At 41.9% G+C, this 24,202-nt stretch overlaps 1 protein-coding gene across 1 annotated transcript; it reads right to left on the minus strand.

Annotated features, from left to right (window-relative positions):
- Positions 1-1,776: 1,776 nt before the first annotated feature.
- apbb3 (amyloid beta (A4) precursor protein-binding, family B, member 3) lies at positions 1,777-22,646 on the minus strand (the record flags this gene model as incomplete). The annotated part of the gene is made up of 12 exons (XM_084074446.1): positions 22,539-22,646; positions 15,650-15,819; positions 14,411-14,460; positions 13,282-13,333; positions 12,162-12,311; positions 11,854-11,981; positions 5,476-5,590; positions 4,952-5,039; positions 4,559-4,642; positions 3,864-3,979; positions 2,493-2,672; positions 1,777-2,040 (listed from the first exon to the last, which is right to left on the minus strand). The coding sequence occupies exons 1-12, from the start codon at positions 22,585-22,587 to the stop codon at positions 1,777-1,779; spliced, it is 1,446 nt and encodes a 481-aa protein (XP_083930572.1). The 5' UTR covers positions 22,588-22,646.
- Positions 22,647-24,202: the final 1,556 nt, after the last annotated feature.

The raw sequence follows: 24,202 nt of genomic DNA on the forward strand, positions 1-24,202 counted from the left end.
GTTTGATGCATTTTCATAGTTGTCCTACTCTGGTATACATTCATTTCTGGAGTCTGCATCTATAGGAAGCTTATTTATGTTTACATATCTTTAACTGCCTTGATAGGCATGCGTATTATCAAAGACATGCTGTTTTTTGAGCAGGGCTAGCCACAGACTGATATGTTTAGAAGCCCATTTCCATGATAACGTTTAAAATGCCAGTATTTTTTTTCCCCTTGTTATTGTGACTTTATATCTTATATATATTATGTGTTTTATTTCTTTCCCCGCTATGTCGACTATATGAACTATAATCTCTCTCTCACAAATGTGAGGTCAGAAATTGTGAGACAAACAGGCCTGGAAATGGGCTACCTTCCATAGTTATGCTTTGTCACCACACTTGCTGTTTCACCATTTCAGATTGACAGAAATCATGCTCTCTGGAACACGAATGGTGTTGTAGTGATAGGCAGGATTGCATGATAGCATATAATGTCCTGTGAATGCAGAGGAAATTACCAAAGACAGGCATAACTAGCATACCAGCCTGCTCCCATACAGCTTAGCCTATAGGTTAGCCCCCATAACGGTACTTCTGAGTAACCAAACATGCATTTATCTTGACACGGCTGTGCCGCTCCTACCTGTCCAGCAGATGTCACTCTCCCTGAGAGTGACATCTGATCCCCCCCATCACCTTTGCCTTATGGTTACACACCTGTGTTGATTGTCCAATGAGTTCACCTGTATCCGGTTAGCTTAGTAAGCCCTGTCCTGTCTGATCTGTTAATTATACTGTTATACTAAGCCTATTGAACTCTAGTGGCTGTTATTCAATGGTTCCTATCTTCCCGGTGTATCCTGCCTGTAGGCTATTATTGTTTCCGTAGGAGGCGCAAGGGAGCGCTCATCTTCGGTGGAGGCGACGGAGGTGCGCCGTCTGAAGAGGACTTGAGCCACGAGGGGCACCGCCGAGCGAGCTTAGGCGAGTGAGTCGCCATGCTGAACGTTGCGAAGTCCGTTTCGGCCGATTCAGCGCCGTCCGAGTTATGTCCCGATAGGGACAGAATCGGAAATCATCGTTTCGGTACCTCCGACACGTCTACACCGCCTCGCGCGTGGTCCAAGTGTACACACCCGAGCGCTCCCTACCCCCGTTTCAGCCATGCAATCACAAGCCACGTCTCGCATCCTATGAAAACAATACTCGCTGCCTGTACCCATGTCTGAATGTCCTGTTCCTGAATTCAGACGAAATTCTGTCAATAGTGAGGGTAGAGACCATCACATTGCACAGGTGATGCTGGGCAAACAAACGCCAAAGCAGTGATGGATAATATTGCTTGTTTCTGCTGTAAACAGAGATGGGCTTTCTGTGTTGTGTGGATTTTAAAAGGTCTCTGATCATGTTTAAAGACCTCCATTTCTTATAGCGTGAATTGTTTTTGCAAGAAAAATGCATGTTCAGACACAGGACTGGGAAGGAGAGCAGATGTGGTCACTCGGAAGTACTATTACAGGGCTTAGACATAGATAGTTTGGGCATGGACATGCCATGGACTTACTGCCAGCAGATCTTTTAAATGTTGGGCATCTCATCGTGATGTTAGGGAGGACATTATTACATAATTACTGCCAGTGCATTCTAGAGTTAAAACCTGTACTCACTCACTCAATCTATTTATGGCTCTGGCTGTTTGTCATACTGTAAGTCATCACCATAATTATTGCTATCATTCATCTCCACCATCACCATAAGCGTTAATTACCCCGCCTCCACCCACACAATCATTAAGAACTGGCTGCCTGCTTATTCCGGAAGGTTTCGAAGAACGCCAGCATTCCTTTTCTTACGTTGTTGTTGCTGCTGCCGCCGCCACCACCGTTGCCCTTTGAAGCTCTAGTCGTTGCCGTGGCAGCCCCATTGCCATGGTAATGGCTGGTGGACGGGAAGGCATCCATGGAATTAGCCCGTTTGACCTTAGACGGGGCCACACGCCACGTCTTGGACCTCGGAGGAGGGGTCTGAGCCACTAAACACCTCTGGTATTGGAGCTGAAGGAAATTGAATAATTTTTGTTTAATAATAATAACTTTTTCAGTATTTCCCACCCTTTCCAGGCCTATAGCACTCATATTGTGCAATAATGAGGCCCTTACTCTTACGAAGGTGACACGTGAAAAAATATAACAGATTTACAAGCTTGTCGATCTATTGTTTTTATCACGTGACGTCCTGGATCCTGGATACATTCGTGCAGCACAGCACTACATTTTACCATGTTGCATATTTCATGTAATGTTAGACATGTTTTGGGACATGTTTTTCAGGGAAAAAATGCCAAAACTATGTATATCCAAAGATTTCCCCAAAACATTTGATTAATTCCAAACCTTTTCCAGGCCTGGAAAACTGTTTTTCGAATTTCTAAATATTTCCAGGAATTTCATGACCGTGGGAATCCTGTCATAATTATGTCAAACCAAGTGACAGTGACAACACTCACCATGCATGCAGCCTGAACTGCCTCTGAGATCAGCCCAGCGTCGGGCTCACACCAGAACACATGACTCTCAAAGCGCTGAGTCCCTCCATCTACAATCACTGCAAAGGTGCGACAATCATGGCCGACGCCCAGGAAGGTCAAATAACGAACCTGACACTCCCAAAATGGCTCCTCTCTTTCCTGAGAAAGACAAATAGATATTCAGACAGATAGACAGAGATACACATGACTCCGGTCAACAAAGCACTAGGGTTTAAGTGGTTAACCATTAATGCAATGGTTTTCAAACTCCATTTTTTCCCATAAATCGGTGCTATTGAACACCCTTTACGTCTGTGTGTTGATTAAAAAAATATTGAACCAATGAAAAGTATTAAAAAGCGCTTCTGACAAAACCAGCTAACTCCATTGGTTCCTCAAACTTTCTGCTAAACCAGCCAACTCCACCAAAGGGGGGTGGAGTTAGCTGGTTTTGCTGACTCCAGGCTCCACCCCCTTTTGACCTCCAACCTCATTGAGAGCTTGGAGGTCCATTCAGCTGTTCTTATCAATGATGAACAGACCCTCCTAACTTTTGTTTAGTTTTTGTCATTTCCTGAAAAATGAACATTTTGGAGTTAGCTGGTTTCCACCGGACAGCAGAGATATATTTATGTAATGTGTGGTTGTCACTAAAATCCCAAGGCAAACCTGGACTGGACAGCAGTGTGCCTCGGCACGCCGTTTGAGAGCCACTGCTTTAACGTATGTTACATTTAACAATACATTGAAATCTAAGAAAGCTTGAGGTATAGACCATATTCACACGGCGGCCATGTTTCTATGAAGTCAATGAAAAAGTAGCCACCCCGGGTGGCAGCACTTTCAATGTTAATTTCCAATATGGCCGCCGTGTGAATATGGTCTATAGTAATAAGGCAGGAATGTAGAGGACGTACATAGAAAATATAGAAATGATTAAAACAGAGTGAAACTTGAACGTCCATTGTGACAGCAGTGATTACTACATCTAGTATTACCAAGAATCAAGAAGCCACTACCGCTAGTGATGTTAACCACTTGAACCCCAACATCCGTATTCTGATGAAGGATCCCTGTCTATTTAGCTAGGTGGGTCACTTTGACCTTATGTGTATTGTGTCACTTAATTGATGATTATGTTCAGCCTAGAGAGACTGGCAGCTAATTAGAGTACAGGGCCAGGTGTGTTTAATCAGTTGGGGCTTTAGGCTGGGAGCTCAGTATGTTTTCAGCAGGCAATGTGTGAAGAGCTCTATTTAATGTAGAGAAAAAACTGAAAAGACACAAGTGTAAGCGCCCTGAGGGACTCCTCTCAATAATGTATGGGGTTTAAGTGGTTAATGACAATACCTCTCCTTTCCAAAGTGACAAGATCTTGTCAGAGACTTGAATGACGATTGGTTCCCAGTCATCTCTGTCTGTGGCATTCATGATGCTTTCAATGGCTCTGTTCAGTACTTCCATGCCTACAGTATACAATCATGCACACACCACAAACAATACAAAGACAGTGGACATTCAAGCGATTCAAGAGTGGTCTGAGTCTGACTATCTCTCAATAAGAAAAACATTACACAAAGTAACACCCGTCTCTAGGTTTCTTGCTTCGTGTGTAAAAAGGTTTGCAGGCCTGACCTCACCAGGACGTAAATTCCTGACTAGATACCTGTAAGAAGTCCTCCGATTTTACTAATCAATTAGCCACTGATTAGGTGATGATGTAATACTTGGGCTACCATGATGGGATTAAGATGTATGATATCCCTTTAAATCTCCTTTCTAATTCAGATTTGCCGTTTCTCTCCTAAAAGTTTTGAACCAGTTCAAAAACAGTATTTTAGCTGAGTAGGGCCCAAAAGTATTTTAACCACACAAACCCTATTGATCGGAGTCCTCCAGGAGTCTATAAAACAGATGCTTTATCAGCAGATGACTAATCATGGTGTTGAACTTCATGAGAATTAATGGCATGGAAATATTGTTTGCACTCAGATTGCTTATTTGAAGTATCATTCAGTACAGTTTGTGGAGGTTAGGTGTCTTACCCATTGCCCTGGACACTGGCAGGTTACCAATGTACTGGACCTCAAACTTCTGAACTCTCTGCCTGACAGCCTCCAGGAAATCCACTGCCATGGAAAAAAACACAACACAGCATGTGAATTGTGGAAAGCAAAATATGTCTGCAAGCTGCTGTCTGTGATGCCTGTTCATCTCATTTCCAAAATAGTCATCCATGAAGGCAACACAGTATTCAATCATCGCTATCACAAAATAATAATAATAATACAGTATAATAAATCATACGTTTCTTTATTTACTTGTAACGCACTTTACATTTGACCAAAATAGACATGAAAATTCCACTACTCTGAACTAGATTACTTCTAACTAGAGTAGAAGACTTAGTAAATTGAAATAAACTTAGATTCCATTACCTTGCATTGGGAGATCTTCAGGTGAAATACTTTCCATTGTCAGAGACCGCGCTAGTGATCGATTCGTGGATGCTTTTTCTGACAGGATCTGGAAGGCAGGCAGGCAGACAGGCGCACACGCGCACGCGCACGCGCACGCGCACACGCACACACACACACACACACACACACACACACACACACACACACACACACACACACACACGTGTATTCAGTTGGAGAATGAGACAGTCAGACTAACAAACAAAGAGTCAATTTATTTGTAAAATATACACAATATCCTTCAGGATGTGATGTTTGGGGTGGAAAAAGACAAGACATGAGGGTCATGTGACGTCATGTGACTTTGGTTGGGCAACTCAACCATAATTATTGTGTTTTTTGTCCTTTGGATTTTCCCAGCTGGTCTGGGATGTCAAGTTGCCAACCTTCTGTTCCTGCATCTCTGTGTTTTAACCTCTAGGCAACTGCCAGTCCTGTGACGGCTGTGTAGCTAAAACAAGATTCAAACATGACATACAAACCTTGGAGCACATTTCATGTAGCGCTGTGGCGATGGCTTTGGCCGGGGCGTCGCACCGAAATACATGACACTTTAGCATACAGGTGTCTTTATCACTGGCCACAAACGCAAAGTCCCTGGATAAACACAAACCACATGGTTGGCATCAGGGACAACATGATGAGAACATAATATGTTCAGCAGCTCTTGAATTAATAGTTTTGGATGTGGTCTCATCAAAGAATAAAGTAATATTCTATCTCTCATCAAAGAATAGAATACTATTCTATTCTTTGATGAGACCACATCCAAAACTATTAATTCAAGAGCTGCTTTTAACTACATGCCAGCTTGCTGCATCTTGTTTGCACTATGGTGCTGCAGCATCCTAAAATATAATTATTTTCACCTACGGTATATCTTTGTTGCAGAATTAAACACTAATTGACTGCCTCAGGGGTCTATACCAGGCCCCCTCCCTTTTCTACACCAAATCTTTTTGCATAGAATAGCCTATCTACAAGTGATGCGTTGTGACATGTTGTAAGCTTTCAGATATGCTATTTTCACCAAATCTTTGCCCCATAGGAACACACAGGTTCATGTGGTTGAAGGAAATGGCTTATTGTTGCCAAATCAAAGTCCATATTTATGCACATATGGTAGCCTATTAGATGCACATTCCTGATAAAACTTTTTTTAAGCCATTATGCAAACTTTCTCTAAGTCTGCATTGCTGCAGACTTGCTGCATTGCTGCAAACTTTGCTTGAGGCAATAGCACTCAATTCAGTGTGATTTTACAGTAAAATCGGGGGATCTGGCAAGAAGTAGTTTACATGCAAGTAATGTAGCTCGCATGGCGATTGATAGCACCGTGTCTGTGATTGTAGTTGTTTGTCCTACTGTATAACTGCATGATGACAATTTCCATAAATGTTTGATCTGATCTTATCCAACAACATTACTAATTTGCTTACAGACAGGGAGTGAACGATAAGCACTGTGGACTGGACTATAATCACTTTATATATGGTCGATAGCAACAGCTGCTGTGAGTTATTGTGATGTCACAAAGTGCAGGCTTGTTCCTCATATTCATTATATTTCGAGCCCCTTGCACCCTCTTCACTCATGCATTTACGCTGAATAAGAACGTTCATAAAGGTCTCTAAGGGTTCAGTGCTCAGGGTGTAGCGTAGACATTGAGACATGAGATTGGGCTTGTAAGTACCTCAAGGTAGTTCCCCCACTTAATACCATCCCCTAAAGGCAGCACGCACGCACACACACATGCACACGCACACGCACGGATGCACGCGCACACACACACGCACGCACGCGCACACACGCATTATCTCTCTTTGCAGCGTTGCAACCTAAACTGCTGATGAACTAGAACAGGAACCCCCTGCTGCATTATTCGAGAGAGAGAACGACAGACAGACAGACAGACAGACAAACATAGAGTGTGTGTGTGTGTGTGTGTGTGTGGGGGGGGGGGGGAAACAAAGAGGTTTGGACACAGTAGCAACACTATAGTAAAAATGTGGAATACAGATCACAGAACTTATAGTCTCCAGGCAGTGAACTCATCGCTTGGCACAAGACAAAGTATTTAGTGCTTCTCTGTCTGTAATTTCCCCCAAGAATTTATCAATAATAAATAAAGTGTTTTCCCTCCATGCTACAGCTGTAAAGCACAATGGAGAAAGGCACCCCGACAATATCAACTGTAACGCCACTCTTATTGTAAAGCACAATACATATACCCCAGAGACCGCTGCCAATCAGATGGCGCATACTGTATCTGTATGCTTAATGACCACTGCACTACTGGCATCAGAGGCTGCTAGCTGATACTTGGCAAACTGGAACCCGAAGTTCAATGGAATGCATTGCAGTCAAAGAGAGCCAGGTGGACAAGCGTATGAACAAACAATATGTTTTAATGACTGCGACATTTGCCAGTTAATCAGTTCTGATAAAAGAGATCCATATCACACAATGTTTTCTGATCAATTGGTTTTAATGTGGTGGATGCAGAGAAAATATTCTCTCCCTGGTGTGTGGAGAAATGGGGAATTAGCCATGCTACGTAATATTGGGCAGCAAAAGTACAATTTTATTTTAAATAGCCAGACCAAAACAACTGAGTGTTCAAATGTATTTTCTTTTTTCATTTCTTTTTTTGGAGATGGCACGCCGCAGAACCCCAAACATATGAAAAAGTGAAATTTGATGTTATGGCTCCAAGGCTGATATGAAAGAAGTACCTCCAATTTCCTTGGAGGAATAACATGAGGTTACTGTGGTTAATGGATGCCTCCAAGGCTAATGTACGTACATACAACTTGCAATGGACCTGGTCTTCTGATGTTTGCTGTACTGTACATATTTTTATTTCCGATTTCTACCCGTTTATATGATGTTTTTGCAAAGTAGTGTAGAATTTGTCGATGCATTTTCACATTGTTTATTCCAGTGATTCTCAACCCTCTCTGGATCAAGGCCCCTTTGAAAATCTCAAAAGCGTTTGCATCTGTGAGCTGCATGCATTTTCAGAGCATGTTTATTTGCAGTTAGTGCCTCCATATCGGTTGCAGGATATGTCTACTTAAAGGTAGAGTAAGTGATTTACTTTGGTTAAAATAAGTGTTAAATATAGCTCTATATTCTAATAGTACTCATTGCTATAGAGTGTTTGTTCAGTAAAAGGAGTCTCCCATGTCTCTCCAGCTCTTTATTAAACAGAAAATGCATTTTCAGTGCTCTCTCCTGATTGGCTTAAATTTTGTCACCTACCTGAAAATGTACTATATTCTGTTAACTAAAAAGCTGGAGAGACCCCTGTGACCGAACAAACGCTCTGTAGCAATGATTACTATCAGAATATAGAACAAAAAGAATTACCAAAAAATATCACTTACCCTACCTTTAAGACTATTTCAAATACCGCGACACAATTTTATCTGATTGATTATGAAAACTTGGACAACATCATACAACATCTGAAATCCTATTCCTGCTGCCTTGATATTCTGCCAACAGGCCTTTGAAAAATGTTTCAAATTGCATGGCCTCAGATCTTCTGCAAATTGACAACATATTCCTTATCTCAGGTTTCTTCCCACAGGCACTGAAAACAGCAGTCATCACCACTGATACTGCTCTTGTTAAAGTCTTCAATGACATCCACCGTAAGCACAGACAGTGGCAAAATGTCAGTATTAGTATTACAAGACCTCAGTGCTGCATTTGACGACCACAACATATTACTAGACAGCTAGACACTTTCTGGCATACTGACTACTTTGTGCATATACGTAGCTTGTAGCTACTGTAATTGCACATCTTAGCGGACAAAAATGACATGCAGAGTTCCGCAAGGATCCATTCTGGGGCCTCTACTATTATCTACATGCTCCCTATGGCTCAGATGAAGGAAAACAACAAAATATGTTACCATAGTTATGTAGATGACACACACATTTACACAACCGTATCACCAGTACTATGGTCCAATTCAACAATCAACAATGTGCCATCATTTTCTTCAATTAAACAAAGACCAAACTGAAGCAATCATATTTTGAGGTAATGCATTGCCCAGCTTCAATCGGTAATGTTAAAAACTGCAGGCCAATCCAAATCATGAACTTCGATCAGAATCTTAACACCTTAACACAATGACAAAATCAGCCTTATATCACCCTAAGAATATATAACGGATTTAAGGACTTATGTCTCAACAGGATTTAGAAAAACCTGTTCATACATTCATCTTCAGAAGACTTAACTACTGTAATGGTGTCTTTACAGGTCTCCTTAAAATATTGATCTCACGAGCAACTGCAGTTGATTTAGAACGCTGCTGCCCGAGTCCTTACTAATCCAAGAAAGTGGAGCATATCAATCTTTACACTTGCTCCCCGTATGTCAAAGAATTTATTTCAAAATACTTTTGCTCATTTATAAAACATTGCATGGTTTAGCGCCAAAATACATTTCTGATTTATGTGATATCATGAATCATCCAGACCTCTCAGGTAAGCTGGGCCAGGTCTGCTTTATGTCCATAGAATCAGAAGTAAATGTGGAGAAGCAGCGTTCAGTTTTTATACACCACATATCTGTAACAAACTCCCAGAAAACTGCAGGTCTGCTGCAACTCTTTTAGATCACAGATAAAAACATTTCTGTTTGCCGCTGACTGTACTAGATTGTTTTATTATTCTTCTGAACTGTAATTTTGTACACTACAACATTAAATGTTGCTGTATGGTTCAGGACCATGGACAGAGATCACCTGTCCAGCACTGCACTGCATCTAGAGACCACTGTACTGTATCTAGACCACTGTACTGCATCTCTTGCTATATGAGACCACTGCACTGCATCTAGAGACCACTGTACTGCACCTATAGCTGTATGAGACCACTGTACTGCATCTAGAGACCACTGTACTGTATCTATAGCTGTATGAGACCACTGCATCTATAGCTGCATGAGATCATGTACTGCATCTTGACCACTGTACTGCATCTATAGATCTCTAGTGCATCTGTAGACCACTCTAGTGCCTCTCTAGCCCACTCTAGTGCACCTGTAGACCACTCTATTGCATCTGTAGACCACTGTCGTGATATGTAGACCATTGTAGTGCATATGTAGACCACTGTACAGCATCTGTAGACCACTGTCGTGATATGTAGACCATTGTAGTGCATATGTAGACCACTGTACAGCATCTGTAGACCACTGTACATCATCTGTAGACCACTGTACAGCATCTGTAGACCACTGTACAGCATCTGTAGACCACCGTCGTGCATCTGTGGACCACTGTGCTGCATCTACCGAGCCTTCGCGGCGACCGCCCCCCAACTGGTTTTATGTCCGGTTTTGTGTCCTGGTTTTGTTTTAACCTGTACTCTTTTTTTTTACAGCACTTTGGGTGACCTGGTCATGTTAAATGTGCTTTATAAATACATTGAGTTGCGTTGAGATGCAGTATAGTGGTCTATATATACAGTACAGTGGTTTAGATTCAGTACAGTGGTCTCTAGATGCATAATAGGATGGGTACTATAAATACTACAGTAATAGGATTAAATGCAGAGGACGAATTTCACATTATGTGCAAATGTACTGTGACAAATACCACCACAACAACAACAACAACAACAACTACATAATCTACATAATGTGATGTCGTCAGTAACTACTGATGTGGGTCTTATAGTGAAACCATAATTCTACTCTAATGCATTGCACTGCGGGCATGGGCATTATAGAATGTCTGCCCCTCATACTCCATATCCACAACTGAAATGAAAGTTAATGCAAAAATACATGCGTGAGTGGGAAAAATGAAACATTTGGCTTGACGGCGTCAGTGAGAATTAATATAAAGCAAACTACAAGGTATGTTGCCGATCTTTTTGTGTGGCGCATCACACATGGTGACTTGTCAGACATCAAACAGCATGTCTCAGCAGAGCAACATTGCCGTAACGTCAGAACACAGGATATCCAACCATATCATACCCCAAAAAGTAAAGTGTATATGTGTGTGTAAAATATGTCAGTGTGTAGTTATGGTTTATGGTGAAAAAATTTGAACAGAGCCATGTACAGTATAGCCAGAATTTGGCTGCCATGTTAGTTCCACAACCCTGCATCATGGTCATTTCTTAACAAATAGCCATTCTATCCCAGCTCTTTAGTATGATGGTCATTTCACAACAATACAAGTAATTTTTTTTACAATCAACTGTTCTAGTTCTAGAGAGGTGAAAGCAAGGTGCAACCTGGACAGATTCTGTATAAGGCTCTGGGTGTGAAAGTAAGTAAATAAGAGTTTACCTGTCCCTGTGGTGTGGGGAGGGGCATTTCAAAACAAAAGAGAAAGTGATACATGTTACTATCATGCAGCATAGGGTCAAACACAAACAGTGGTGTCTTTTGATTCAGGAAAATGAAAATCGTCATGCAATACCAATATAAGATATCAAACACCCACCCTCACCCCTTTCTGTTTTGCTGAGTAACAATGTTGTTCAAAGCACTTAGCTTTGACAACAAACCTGTGTTAGTGTAAAGCTTGAGTTATACTTGGTTGCGCGTCGTGTCCTGCAGCGAAAATAGCACATCTACAAGCTAACAACACGTGTCGTGAGCTTGTAGACTGGCTATTTGCGGCGAGCGACAACTAAGTATAAGTCACCCTTAAAAGCAAGCAGGCATTTTTAGTATAACAGACAGCCATCAGTTGTGACTATGGATGAGAGGTCGAAGTGTAACCTGTTACATTGTATTATGGGATGGTACTGAGGATATTAGTATTTAGTCATATGGTGTCATCCGCTCCCGCTGATTGTTCTCTCTGATTGGCTCACCTGCCATTGTTGCAGCCAACCCCCCAGACTCGGATGTTGATGATTGGCTGACTGTGGAGAAGGGAGTGGTCTAGTGGATCCATCAGACTGAGAGTGTCCTTCTTCAGAACCAACATCATATCCTGACCCTGGATCACAGACCGACAGAACCAGCATTGTAAATGCCGAGAGAGAGAGGGAGAGAGAAAGAAAGAGAGAGAGGGGGGGGGGGGGGGGGTGGACGGGACGGGATGGATGGACGGACGGACGGACGGACAGACAGACAGAAACTTGGACAGATAGTGAAGGCCATAGGTAGATGGTCTTACCTCTCCCCAGGCCCCCTGTGAGTCTCTCTCCTCTGTGTTCTTACAGTGAGACAGCTGCTGGATAACGTTGTTGACGGCCAGGCTGCTCTTCCCAGGGGTCAGTTCTTCCTCTGGGACCTCCAGCCAGCCCAGGGACCGCACTGCAAAACACTGACATTGATAGAGAGAGAAAGAGAGAAGTTTGGGGAGGTGTATAGTGTCATTTATATTTGTTGCCACGTCCTGCCCTTGACATCTCTGGTCTGCACCTGTGCTTACCTGTCCTCCAAGTGTCCCCATGTGTGAACGTGCTCTGGCTCCATTTGTCCGCATTTGGCTCTAACTCTCCACACACATTCTAACATTTGTGAAATCGTTGCGGGCAGAAACCATCTCCATATTTCAACAGCAAAAGTAGCAAAAATCGCGCATCGCAAACACTGAAACATTTTGAAAGTGGAAGCGAGAGTCTTTGGGTTTTATAAATATTTAACTAATGAAAAGTCTTAAAAAGATCTTGTGACTAAATCATTCCTGAACATTGGGTCCACTCCAATGGAACACAGGTTCTTTTCTCCATTTCCTGAACAGTAGTGTTTTGTAACTGACATAATCCTAACAGCTAACTTTTCTCTCTCTGGCTCTCTCTGTTCCTCGTTGAGAATAGAGAGGGGTTGATAATAGAGCACCGAAGTCTGGCGTAATTTACGCATCCTACCTGGGTCGCGTTTTTTCTCCCCATTTAGAATTCCCATAGACGTGTTCAATATCGCATCAAATAAGAACTGTGTTCCAAAAATAAACATGATCCCTGCGACTTGACTCATATGGATATGAAGCATCAACTGACGGCGAGAAAACGCTAATGTTACCGCCGCCGAATTAGTTACATTTTCGCCAGAAACAGACATCAAATATGAGTGACTGACTATCGTAACCGATACAGAGCCACATCCTTGACAATAGTGCCGGGACAGTTATTTTTGGACCACAATGCTTATATGAAACAATTCTAAGATGACCCAATGTTATTCTCCATAGAGAAATTACTTCCGCGACCCAGGGGATGAACGAGTGACGTCAGGACTTCGGTGCTCTATAGATCAATGAATAATAGTAGTAGCAGTGGTTGGGTTGGTACCTTGGAATCAGGGTCAAGGCCGCTGGTGAAGTAGTCTTCATGCCAGGAGGACCTGTAATGAGCAGGAAGAGGAGATGACATGTACACAGTCAAGGATAATTCATGTGGTGTCATTCATGCATTGCGGGTATCAGAGCTCCATTAAATCCTAGGCTCCAATGCTCCGATCCCGACGACCTTTGATGCGTGTCACTCCTCGTCTCTCTCTCCCCATTGTCTGTCTATCTAGTACTGATCAATTCAGCAGTTTGTATTAGCTCCGGACAGTACACTATACAAAGACACACATGTTCACAGACCATTAGACGTTAGTGATAGAGAGTCTCACATGTCCCAGGAATGAATGGGTGGACCAAAGAAGAAGTTCCCAGCTCCATTATTTCTTTATTTTAGGAATTCTGTGTTAACAATTCCCACATTTTTCATAGATTTTGCCAACATGAGGTCTTATTATGGTATTGCTTTTTTATAGCCCCCCCCCGATGATGTTTTTCATTTTTTGTGATATTTTATATTGAAAGAGTACCTCAATTTGCCATGTATTGTTGCACTTTAATATATTTTGATGAGAAGTATTTTTTATGGAATATTATATTGGGTAAAATATACCCAAGGTTAGTGATGGTGTGATAATATTCAACGTTCTAGTAAAACATGTTAGCACTTTTTCCACCACTGCCATCCCTCTTATAGACCGGATGCCGTTAGAAAGAAAAGCACTGCATTGCATGGATGAGTGCCAGGCGCCTCCTATACTCTTCTTAATTGGAACAACATTGATGCCATTTCAGCAGAACTGTGTCCTAAAACATACTTAAATGCTAATGTTAGGAAAAAGTGCAGGGGTGAAACGGGAGAGTATTAAAATAAAGCATGCGTTTTCGATAAACCTAAATGCCAGCTTTTTTTAATCCCATAATGCTCTAGACCAGGAAGAGCTGTGCGCCCGCGTGCACGTGTGTGTGTGTGTGTGTGTGTGTGTGTGTGTGTGTGTGTGTGTGTGTGTGTGTGTGTGTGTGTGTGTGTGTGTGTGTGTGTGTGTGTGTGTGCGCGTGCGCGTGCGCGTGTGCGTGTGCGTGCGTGTGTGTGTGCGTGTGTTAGACACCTGTCTTCTACAGATGACACTGACCTCTCAGTTTGTCTTTCGGTCAGTCCGTTGGAGCCAGCCTCCTCCTGGATCTGACCGCACAAAGGAAACACAGGAAAACATACATGATGTAAACCAAGGATCTTCAACGTTTTTCAGGCCAAGGACCCCTTAGCTGAGAGACAGATGAAGCCGGGACCCACCACTACATTGTTAACAATTGTGTTGCAGATTAAACATTTTAATAGATTTCATAGATAGCTTCCTTGACTATCATCAGTGTTAACATTCGTGTAAATCCAGGTTTTTTGTTCATTTCAGACTTTTAACCACTAAAACCTTCAATATTTAGTGCTTGATTTGCTCTTTATCCCCTCTACACCAAACCTCCTTGCCGAAAATAGCAGATCTACAAGCTCAAAACGCAGTTGTGATCTTGTAGATCGACTAATGTTCCCCTCAGAATAGGGATGCTATAGGATTAAAAAAAATCACACCCTGTGTGAAGGTAGCGGCGCCTTTGATACATTTTGTCATCGATATGTGTTTATAATGTGTTTATAGCCATGTCACGTGAAGCTTGACCAATCACTTTGTTGACGGGTCTGACCAATCAGAGCGTTGACGGGTCTGACCAATCAGAGCGTTGACGGGTCTGACCAATCAGAGCGTTGACGGGTCTGACCAATCAGAGCGTTGACGGTGAACACGGACAAAGTCAGGTATAGAGTAGGAACCGCTCTATACCTAAAGGTATAGAGCGGCTAGCGCCGCTAAAAATACATCCTATCACGCAAAGATTTGGCAGAACCCCTATAGTAGCTCTGAAGACCCCCTCGGGGTCCGGGACCCCCTGTTGAAGACCCCTGATGTAAACTGAAATGATGCGTGTCAACTCTCTCCAGGAAGTACAGTGTCCCGGAATCTAACCTGTGCAATGCATTGCGCGTTGCTGAATTATTTACATTCAACGCGTCGCCAAAGCGTTATGAGCTTAGATCTGCAATTTTTGCTGTTATAAAAAAACATAATTATACTAAATTAAAGTTAAAGCTGTTAACCCACAGAGGTTTTATAAATATTCAAGCAATGAAAAGTATTAACAAGAGCTTGTGCCTAAACAAGAACTACATAGGATCCATAGGAACACAGATTTTGTTTTTATTTTTTCCCCTGAAAAGTCACAGAATTGGACATACAAGGTTTCCACCCGACAGTGACAATATATCATATTGTCTGAGTTGCATTTTGAGTGTCACTGACACTGTGTGATGATCTCACCTCTGCATTGTGTTGTGTGTCCTGCTGTATAGCCTGGATGTTGGGGTGCTGCCACTGGGTGGCACCAGTGGGGATGTGCCAGTAGTAGGTACCAGTAGCATCTCTGATGGTCCGCCAGCCTGACGGCAGGTCAGGGTCAACTGCTAGGTTCTGGTCGGCCCAAATATTATCTGGAAAGATAGGGAGACATGCAGACAATTATGGGGTGAGATTTGACCACTTAAACAAGCTCACAATGCGGCGCGTTGTGAACTTGTCGATGGGTTATTTTAATGAAAGCTTTCCCCGCAATAACAGAAAACAGAAAAGACACTAGCATTGAGTCCCGAGGGACTCCGGTTACCCATATGGGGTTTAAGTGGTTAAACAAAAGAAACAGGGGGACAGAAAGAGATGGGCACAAAAGTGCTTTGCAGCAACAAAACAAAAGGAGGCAAAGCCGGGAAGAAGCAACACATGTGCCTTGCAGCCTTTTGGGTTTTAGCTGGAGACAATTGGGGGACATTGAATGTTTGTTTGTTATTTTATAGCGAACACAGCAACATTAGCTTGACATTAGTCATTGACCAGGAGGTAGCTAAGTGAGTATCATCAGTTTAAAGCCACGCCTCGTGTATCATGGTTCTGGCGGTTGAGTTGTGAACTTATACATTTTGGGAAAATGATAGAACATTTTCAAAAAAAAACAAAATTGAAAATATAAAAAAAAATCTTAGACATTCCTTTGAAATGTTTTTTATGTTTTTGAACATTTTGGCCTGACATGCCCAAAACAGGGACACTATGTTTAAAGTGGTTAAACTAACAAGCCCTGCATCCCTTTTTTCTTGCCTCTACATCCATATATCTTGTGTGACGTCATCTTCTGCCCCATCCACTCTTCTCACGCCCTTGTTTTGCCTCCTCTCCTATTTCAGTCACGTGCGGGACAAATCATACGTATATGAAGGTCAATGTGTGGGTGTGTGTGTGGGGTGTGTGTGTGTGTGTGGGTGTGTGGGTGCGTGCGTTTGACAGCCATTTTAACATTCCACTGACCCGGGTGGATGTAGACAGATGGAGAAAGGGGAAGGGGGGAGGGAGGAAGCAAGCGGTGTGACGAGGCAGGGATCGAGGGATAGAGAGAGCGAAGGATGTGAACTGAATCTATGAGGTTAGATGAGAGGGTCAGCTGGAAGAGGGAGGCAGAGAGGAGAGAGAATGGGAGGGAGGGAGAGAGAGAGAGAGAGAGAGAGAGAGAGAGAGAGAGCGAGAGAGAGAGAGAGAGAGAGAGAGAGAGAGAGAGAGAGAGAAACAGAAACAGGTCAATAGTGACGCGGGATGCAGATGATGCACGTGTTTGTGTTGAGGGAGAGAGGGAGAGGAGAGAGAGGCCGATAGCCAGCCAGCCAGCTCTTTTCTGTTCTATTCTACACAACAAACACTGAAGATGTCCATGTCTATTCCTATATTCTACTCTATTCTATTACTCCTCTCCTCTCCTCTCCTCTCCTCAGTCATAATTGCTGATCAGGTTTTAGATAGCACAGTGTATGACCTTACAGTGTCTGTTTAGAATGCTGTCTGATGTCATTTTAAACATAGCCCTAAACCCAGGGGTAAACCTTAATATTAAGTGAGCAGCTCTAATCCCAGCTGTTCAGACTGCAAGCTTTTACTGCACAGCTTCTCAAAGACTCTCAGGGTGAGAGACTGCCAACGGTGTAAATGTGATTTGGATCCCCAAACGATAGGAGGTACTGACGTGTTTTAATGAGCCTCCGGCTGCATCCAAGAATGAGATCATATATTTATTCAGGTGCCCAAAAAAACAAGAGTACTGGCATGGTCCCAGACAGGAAGAGAAGAGAAGAGAAGAGAAGAGAAGAGAAGAGAAGAGAAGAGAAGAGAAGAGAAGAGCAGAGAAGAGAAGAGAAGAGAAGAGAAGAGAAGAGAAGAGAAGAGAAGAGAAGAGAAGAGAAGAGAAGAGAAGAGAAGAGAGATCACATTGAATAATTCATTAAGCTGATTCAGCTGATAAAATCTACACTGTAGATTCACTCTCTGTGGTCATGCTGTTGGTCATGCTGTAGATTACAGCATGACCACTGAGTGTGTGAAAGAGAAAATACAGTACAGTACAGTACATACGGAGGTGAGTTACAATGCCTGGTAATGGATCTGTTCTGTCCGACACCCAGGCCCCCAGTCAGAACCAGTCACAACCAGACATACTACACAATTCAGACTTTTGCTTTGATAAGTATAGGCTAAATGAATGATTATTAAAAAAAGAAAAGATTGCAGCTCTTCAACAACGTGTTGCATCGTGATGCGTTGTGAGCTTGTAGATCTATTGTCTCTATTTTTGTAAGCCACCGTTGTACAATGAAGTATAATACAGGATTATGTGGTTAATCAGACTATTTGATTTTTTCTGATTTCCGATTTGTTGATATATAAGAAATATTTTTAAATTGTTTTAATATATTGTTTACTGTTTTTTGATTTGCTTAACCTACCTGATCAAGATTAAGTTGGTTATTGGTTCTAAATATCGGTTCTGATATATATATATATTATTTCTTTTAATAGCCCAGTCTGTTCTTAGAACAGTGAATTGAGCATTAAACGTGTGTGTGTGTGTGTGTGTGTGTGTGTGTGTGTGTGTGTGTGTGTGTGTGTGTGTGTGTGTGTGTGTGTGTGTGTGTGTGTGTGTGTGTGTGTGTGTGCGTGTGCGTGTGTGTGTGTGGTTTCATATGATTCCATTCAATAATCCCTGTGTGGTCATTATGGCTCACTAACTGGCTGGTTGACTGAATAATGTTCTTATCTCTTCAAGCTTTGCATCTTTCCATCTCTTTGTCTTTCCTTCTCTCTCTCTCTGCTGCACCTTATCTTTGTCCATCTCTCTGTCTCTCATTGTCTTTGCCTTTTCAACCATCTCTGACTCTCATTGTCTTTGTCTTTTCATCTGTCTCTGTCTTTCCATGTCTCTGTCTCTCATTGTCTTTGTCTTTTCATCTGTCTCTCATTGTCTTTCCATGTCTCTCTGTTTAAGTTTATTAAAGGATCCCCATTAGAGACCCATGAATGAGCCTACACTCTCTTCCTGGGACCCGGAACAAAGCAAATACATTACAGACAAGCAATAAAGGATGCACATTAAAGTATAAAAACAATATAAAAAATGTATACAGAAAGACCAATTAACATTACAATTAAAATAAAGAGTCCAGTTAGATTAAACAAATACACAAATAACAGTTACTTGATAACTCTGTGATATCTTGATATCTCTTGATGTATTTTAAAAAAAAGTAATTTTGCTATGTATTGTGCAGGGTAGAGTGGCCGGTAGAGCGGCCGGATGTTCTGTGTACTTTGATAAGATGTTTTGGGGCAGAGAAATCCAGAGTGCTATTGACCTATATAGTAAGTTTGAGAAAATGTGTTCTTGACGGTGGGAGTAGCAGCTCCTCTAGTGCTGTAACCATGTTTGGATGTAACTGGTGAGCCAAGCTGGACGTGTTATTGGTGCTAATGATGTTCCGCAGTAGCATTAGAAGACACAAAGACCATTTCTGTTCAACCATCAGCCATGCCAGATGTTCATAGCTAATGCATGTTTTGTATGAACAGCCATAGTGCCAGACGGGCCGTTTATTTTGATCAACCTCAAACTTTTTCAAATCATATTTTGCAGATGGTGACCAGATTACAGGGCTGTATTGTAAGTTTCATCTCCATATCTTTGTCTCTTTATCTCTATCTGTCTCTCCATAGCTGTCTTTTGCTCTCTGTTACTTTCTGTGTACTTTGTTACTTAGGGCTGGGCAGTTAACCGAAAAATATATCAAAACTGACTGACTTAATCTTGCTCATGTAGGTTAATCGAATAATCGAGAATCAGTTTTTTTCATATACATACATACGAAAATAGATGGTCTACAAGCTCACAACGCGTGGCATCCTGACACATAGTGAGCTTGTAGATCAGCTATTTTCAACATTAAAAAACAAAATTGTTCATTAATCGTAAATGAATTGAGGCAAAGTTTGAATGATAATCGTGATATTGATTTGAGGTCATATTACCCAGCCCTAACGTTGTCTCTCTAGATGTGTCCGTCTTTGTAGAGGACAGTGTTATTTATAGACCAGTGATATGTACATGTCAGCCCAATGCTCACGAGAGGTTAAGGTTACATTTACACTATTTCTATTCCGTTCTAGCTCGTATAATCGCACGCTACTAGGCCTACTACTAGAAAACACTCAGTAGACAGACCTCTGCGAACAATGCAGCACCAATGCGTTCTGAAATCACTAAAATGGCTTTAGCGTTCAACTGCAAGCACAGTAATAGATTAATCAAACTATCAATAATATTAGCTAATTGCTAGAAACTGCCAAAGTAAGTGGTCAAAAGATTAACAGTGAATGCCATTTTCTCTGGGAGCTAAGAATACTGTGCTCATTTTTATGACAAATCATCCAGGTTGGCTGCGTATATTTGGCTGTATTTTTTACATTTTACATTTGTATCATGACTTTTTAGAAATGTACAGACACATTTATTTGAAATCTGAGATGAAGTCTCTGTGGGAAAAAAAATCTGAATTCTGAGATTAAAGTGTGTGGGAAAGATATTCCCTATCATCATTATAGTATTTCCATGCCTGAACTCCTCGTGTTTAAACACCTACAGGTGGCCAGAAAGGACAAACATGATTAATGTTGAAGCATATTAAAACCCTTTAAATGAATTAATCTTGTTAACATGATAAAGCTGAAATGCTGTTTGCTCTTCTATTCCATTTCCAGGTCTGCCTGTCAGCTGTTGTCCCCACTGAAGAAAAACAAACGCAACTGCTGCCATGACAACAGCATGTTCTATGGCAATCCCCCACGTCAACAAAAACATCACTTCCTGCACAAGAACACGTTATGTCAGGTCAGCATGGCCCTTGAGATGCTGAAGGACAAAATGCTTTGATGGCTCCCTTTTCCTCATATTGTCTGTCATTCATTGTGTCATTGCTACTGCTGTTATATTGTATACTGTAGGAAGAGTTGCAGCCTCTAATACTTCTATGGCACAACATTATCATCTTTATCACTACGTACTTCTGTGTTATCAGAATCAGAATCAGAATCAATGTTGTCTGGAAGCATGTGTATGTAACTGGTGGAATTTTGTACTATATTGCAAAACGTGTATATCCCTCGCTTCTTTTGTTTTTTATGTATTTTGCTATATTGCTTAATAAAGTTGTTTGTTCTGTTTATGTAAATCCTCGCATATTGAGTATCTAGAAAAGTGCTCCATACAGTATGTTTGATGTATTATTATTATTATTACAATAGTTGATAGTAATTGTATGTGTATAGATCTGCTATTTTTGGCGAACAACAATGTCATATGATAAAGTATAAATTAGGCTTGAAGAGATAGTAAAACCTTTGCTTTGCTCAGAAAGTCAGCCCACTTGTCAGTTTGTCAGTCAGTCAGCTGAGTTAGATCTGTGTCAATCAGTAAAACAGTCATTGGATCAGTAGGTCAAGGACAAAGATCTCTCTATTGTCCTTCATTCTCAGTCTAACCACCTAACCATGCTTTCTGTAATTTTACAAAACTCTGCCATAGCTCTCTCTGTCTCTGTCTCTCTCCCTTTCTCTCTCTTTATCCGGTCGACCTTAGACCTTCAGATAGTTTAGTTACGATAGAGTAGTTTTCACAATAACAAAGGCGGCAGACACCAAATTTGTTTCATTTTCTTTGCTGGTCTCTCTCTCAGTTTGCCTCTGTTCCTCCGTCATCATCATACGTGACATTATGTTTAGTGTTAAGTCTTATATCTATGCACAATCATAGTTAATCATAGTTCCGGCCACTCCCACATTCCCTCCACCTCACTCTGTTCCATCTACACACCTATTCCCACTCCCTTATCATCACCTTTTCCCTGCTCATCTACACTACATGTTCCCACTCCCTTATCATCACCTTTTCCCTGCTCATCTACACACCTGTTCCCACTCCCCCTCATCATCACCTGTTCCCACTCTCTCATTATCACCTGTTCCCCCTTCCTCGTCAGCCCTGCTGCTCTTCCCTGCTAATCTACACACCTGTTCCCCCTCCCTCATCTACACACCTGTTCCCGCTCCCTCATCTACACACCTGTACCCGCTCCCTCATCTACACACCTGTTCCCCCTCCCTCATCTACACACCTGTACCCGCTCCCTCATCTACACACCTGTACCCGCTCCCTCATCAGCCCTGCTGTTCCCTGCTCATCTACTCCCTCATCAGCTTGCTGCCTATCAGACTGGACTTATCACTCACTCTCTGCCAGATTGTCAAGTGTTTGTTGTTACTGTGTGCTACTGTCTTGGCTGTTTACTCTCTTGTAAGTCATTTCTATTGTTTATGAGTCGTGTCTCAAATTCAGTTTTTTTGTCCCTGTGTGGAGTTCCGTCTCCAGATCTTGACTTATGTTTTTGACCTTCTGCCTGTCTCTGGATTTCGGGATTATTGCCTGCTCCCTTTGGTATCGTTTGCCTGTAGGGACCACCTATATGTGTTTGACCCCTGCCTGAGTCACCACATCATAAGTCTTGTCCGCTTCGGGGTTGTTGGTTTAATAAATTCATATTGTTTGAACTTGCTCTGCCTCCGGTGTTGTCTGCTCTTGGGTCCTATACTCTCCTCCTGACACACACACACACACACACACACACACACACACACACACACACACACACACACACACACACACACACACACACACACACACACACACACACACACACACACATCGTAACACATTATACAGTTTGTACTGTATAGTTTTATAGTGTAAGTTCTCATGTATAGTGTTAGAAGTCTTATATCTACTCACCATCATAGTTGACTATGATAATGGCCAGCATATAATCCTTCCCCAGCATGACTCCGTCCAGCAGTGCGTGTGCACGTGCGTGCGTGTGTGTGTTCCAATCCGCTGTCCTCTGCTAGCTCTTTACACATCACACTCACACTGTCTCACCACACTACTCTCTCTCTCTCTCTCTCTCTCTCTCTCTCTCTCTCTCTCTCTCTCTCTCTCTCTATCTCTCTTTTTTTTCTCTCTTCTCTCTCTCACAAACTCTGTCACAGCAGCAAATGGCTAGAGGCCTGTTCACATGCCGAAAGGTTTAGATGTTCTTAATTCCACTCTGTCTATATTAATCTACTGGGATGGGAGTGTGTCTCTATCTATCTATCTTGCAACCTGTCCCTCATACCTCCATCAGTTCTCTTCTTTCTCTCTGTCTCTCTGTTACAGAGGATAAACAATGAAACAGAAACCAGCAAACCTCTGCTGCCTACCGGTGCTTTCTTTCTCTTCCCCTGTACCCCTCCTCTTTCTCTCTCTCTCTCTCTCTCTCTCTCTCGCTCACCCTCACCGTCCCGTTCTCCCTGTATTGCGTGGAGCACCACTCCCTCCCTCCCTCCCTCCCTCCCTCCTTCTCTTCTCTCCTCCTCCCTGTGACGTAGACCCCCCCACCCCCCCATCTCTGTGATACACAGCATCACTGACTACAATCTTTAACCACTTAAAGCCCATATGGGTAACAGGAGTCCTCAGGGCTCAATGTTGGTGTCTTTTCTGTTTTATGTTATTGTGGGGAAAGCTTTTCGCTGATGAGCCAATTGACAAGCTCACTGCTGGGGTTCAAGTGGTTATCCTTTAATTCTCAGGTATCCCTAATTAATTTTCAAGCTCATTTTATTGTGATGAAAGACCAATGTTGCCAGAGATCTATAGTAGGCTAAATTGTTTGATAAGATGCATAATCAATAGTTGATTTACTGAAGGAATGTTGTGGTTATTAGCCAGCAAAAAGAGTTTATCTATCTTAAATAGATAGATGTACATGTCATGATTTGTGCCCCCCCAACTGTGGAGGGTGGGGGGCCTATTTAGAAGATGAAAAAACTGTGACTACAATGACAATGACACGGATATTATAATTATTATTATAATTATTATAATTACTATGATTATTATTATTATTATTATTATTACCCTTATTATTATTATTACACTTATTATTATTATTATTATTATTATTGTTGTATCATCATCATTCATCATGTATTAATTTTATTACAGTATATAATACTGAATAATAAGAGGATAGATATAAAATATATTTCAGTGCTTGGCTGGGCCAGTGAGGGGCACTGTGTACCGGTTGCCATGGGCAACAGAGTGGAGGAGGAGAGAAGAGAGTAGAGGAGTGATGAGGAGTGATGAGTAGTGATGATGCATGCATCGTCATGGTAACGTACGAATTAAAGGGAAGGTTGTGGAATTGTAGCAACCTGTCACACTGGTCACAAACTGATCCCCTCTCTTACATGGTGTGTTCACCTTTTTATCACACAATACATTTGTAATTCGTAACTAATATTTCCAGGTTTGATTGCTGACTTATACAATACGATACCATACAAGAACCAGTTACTGTATGGTAGTAGATCTAGCTTAAATGTAGATTTAGCATGTTATTTAGACAG

The sequence above is a fragment of the Gymnoscopelus microlampas genome (assembly GCF_963454915.1).
Source record: "Gymnoscopelus microlampas genome assembly, chromosome: 12".
NCBI lineage: Eukaryota > Metazoa > Chordata > Actinopteri > Myctophiformes > Myctophidae > Gymnoscopelus > Gymnoscopelus microlampas.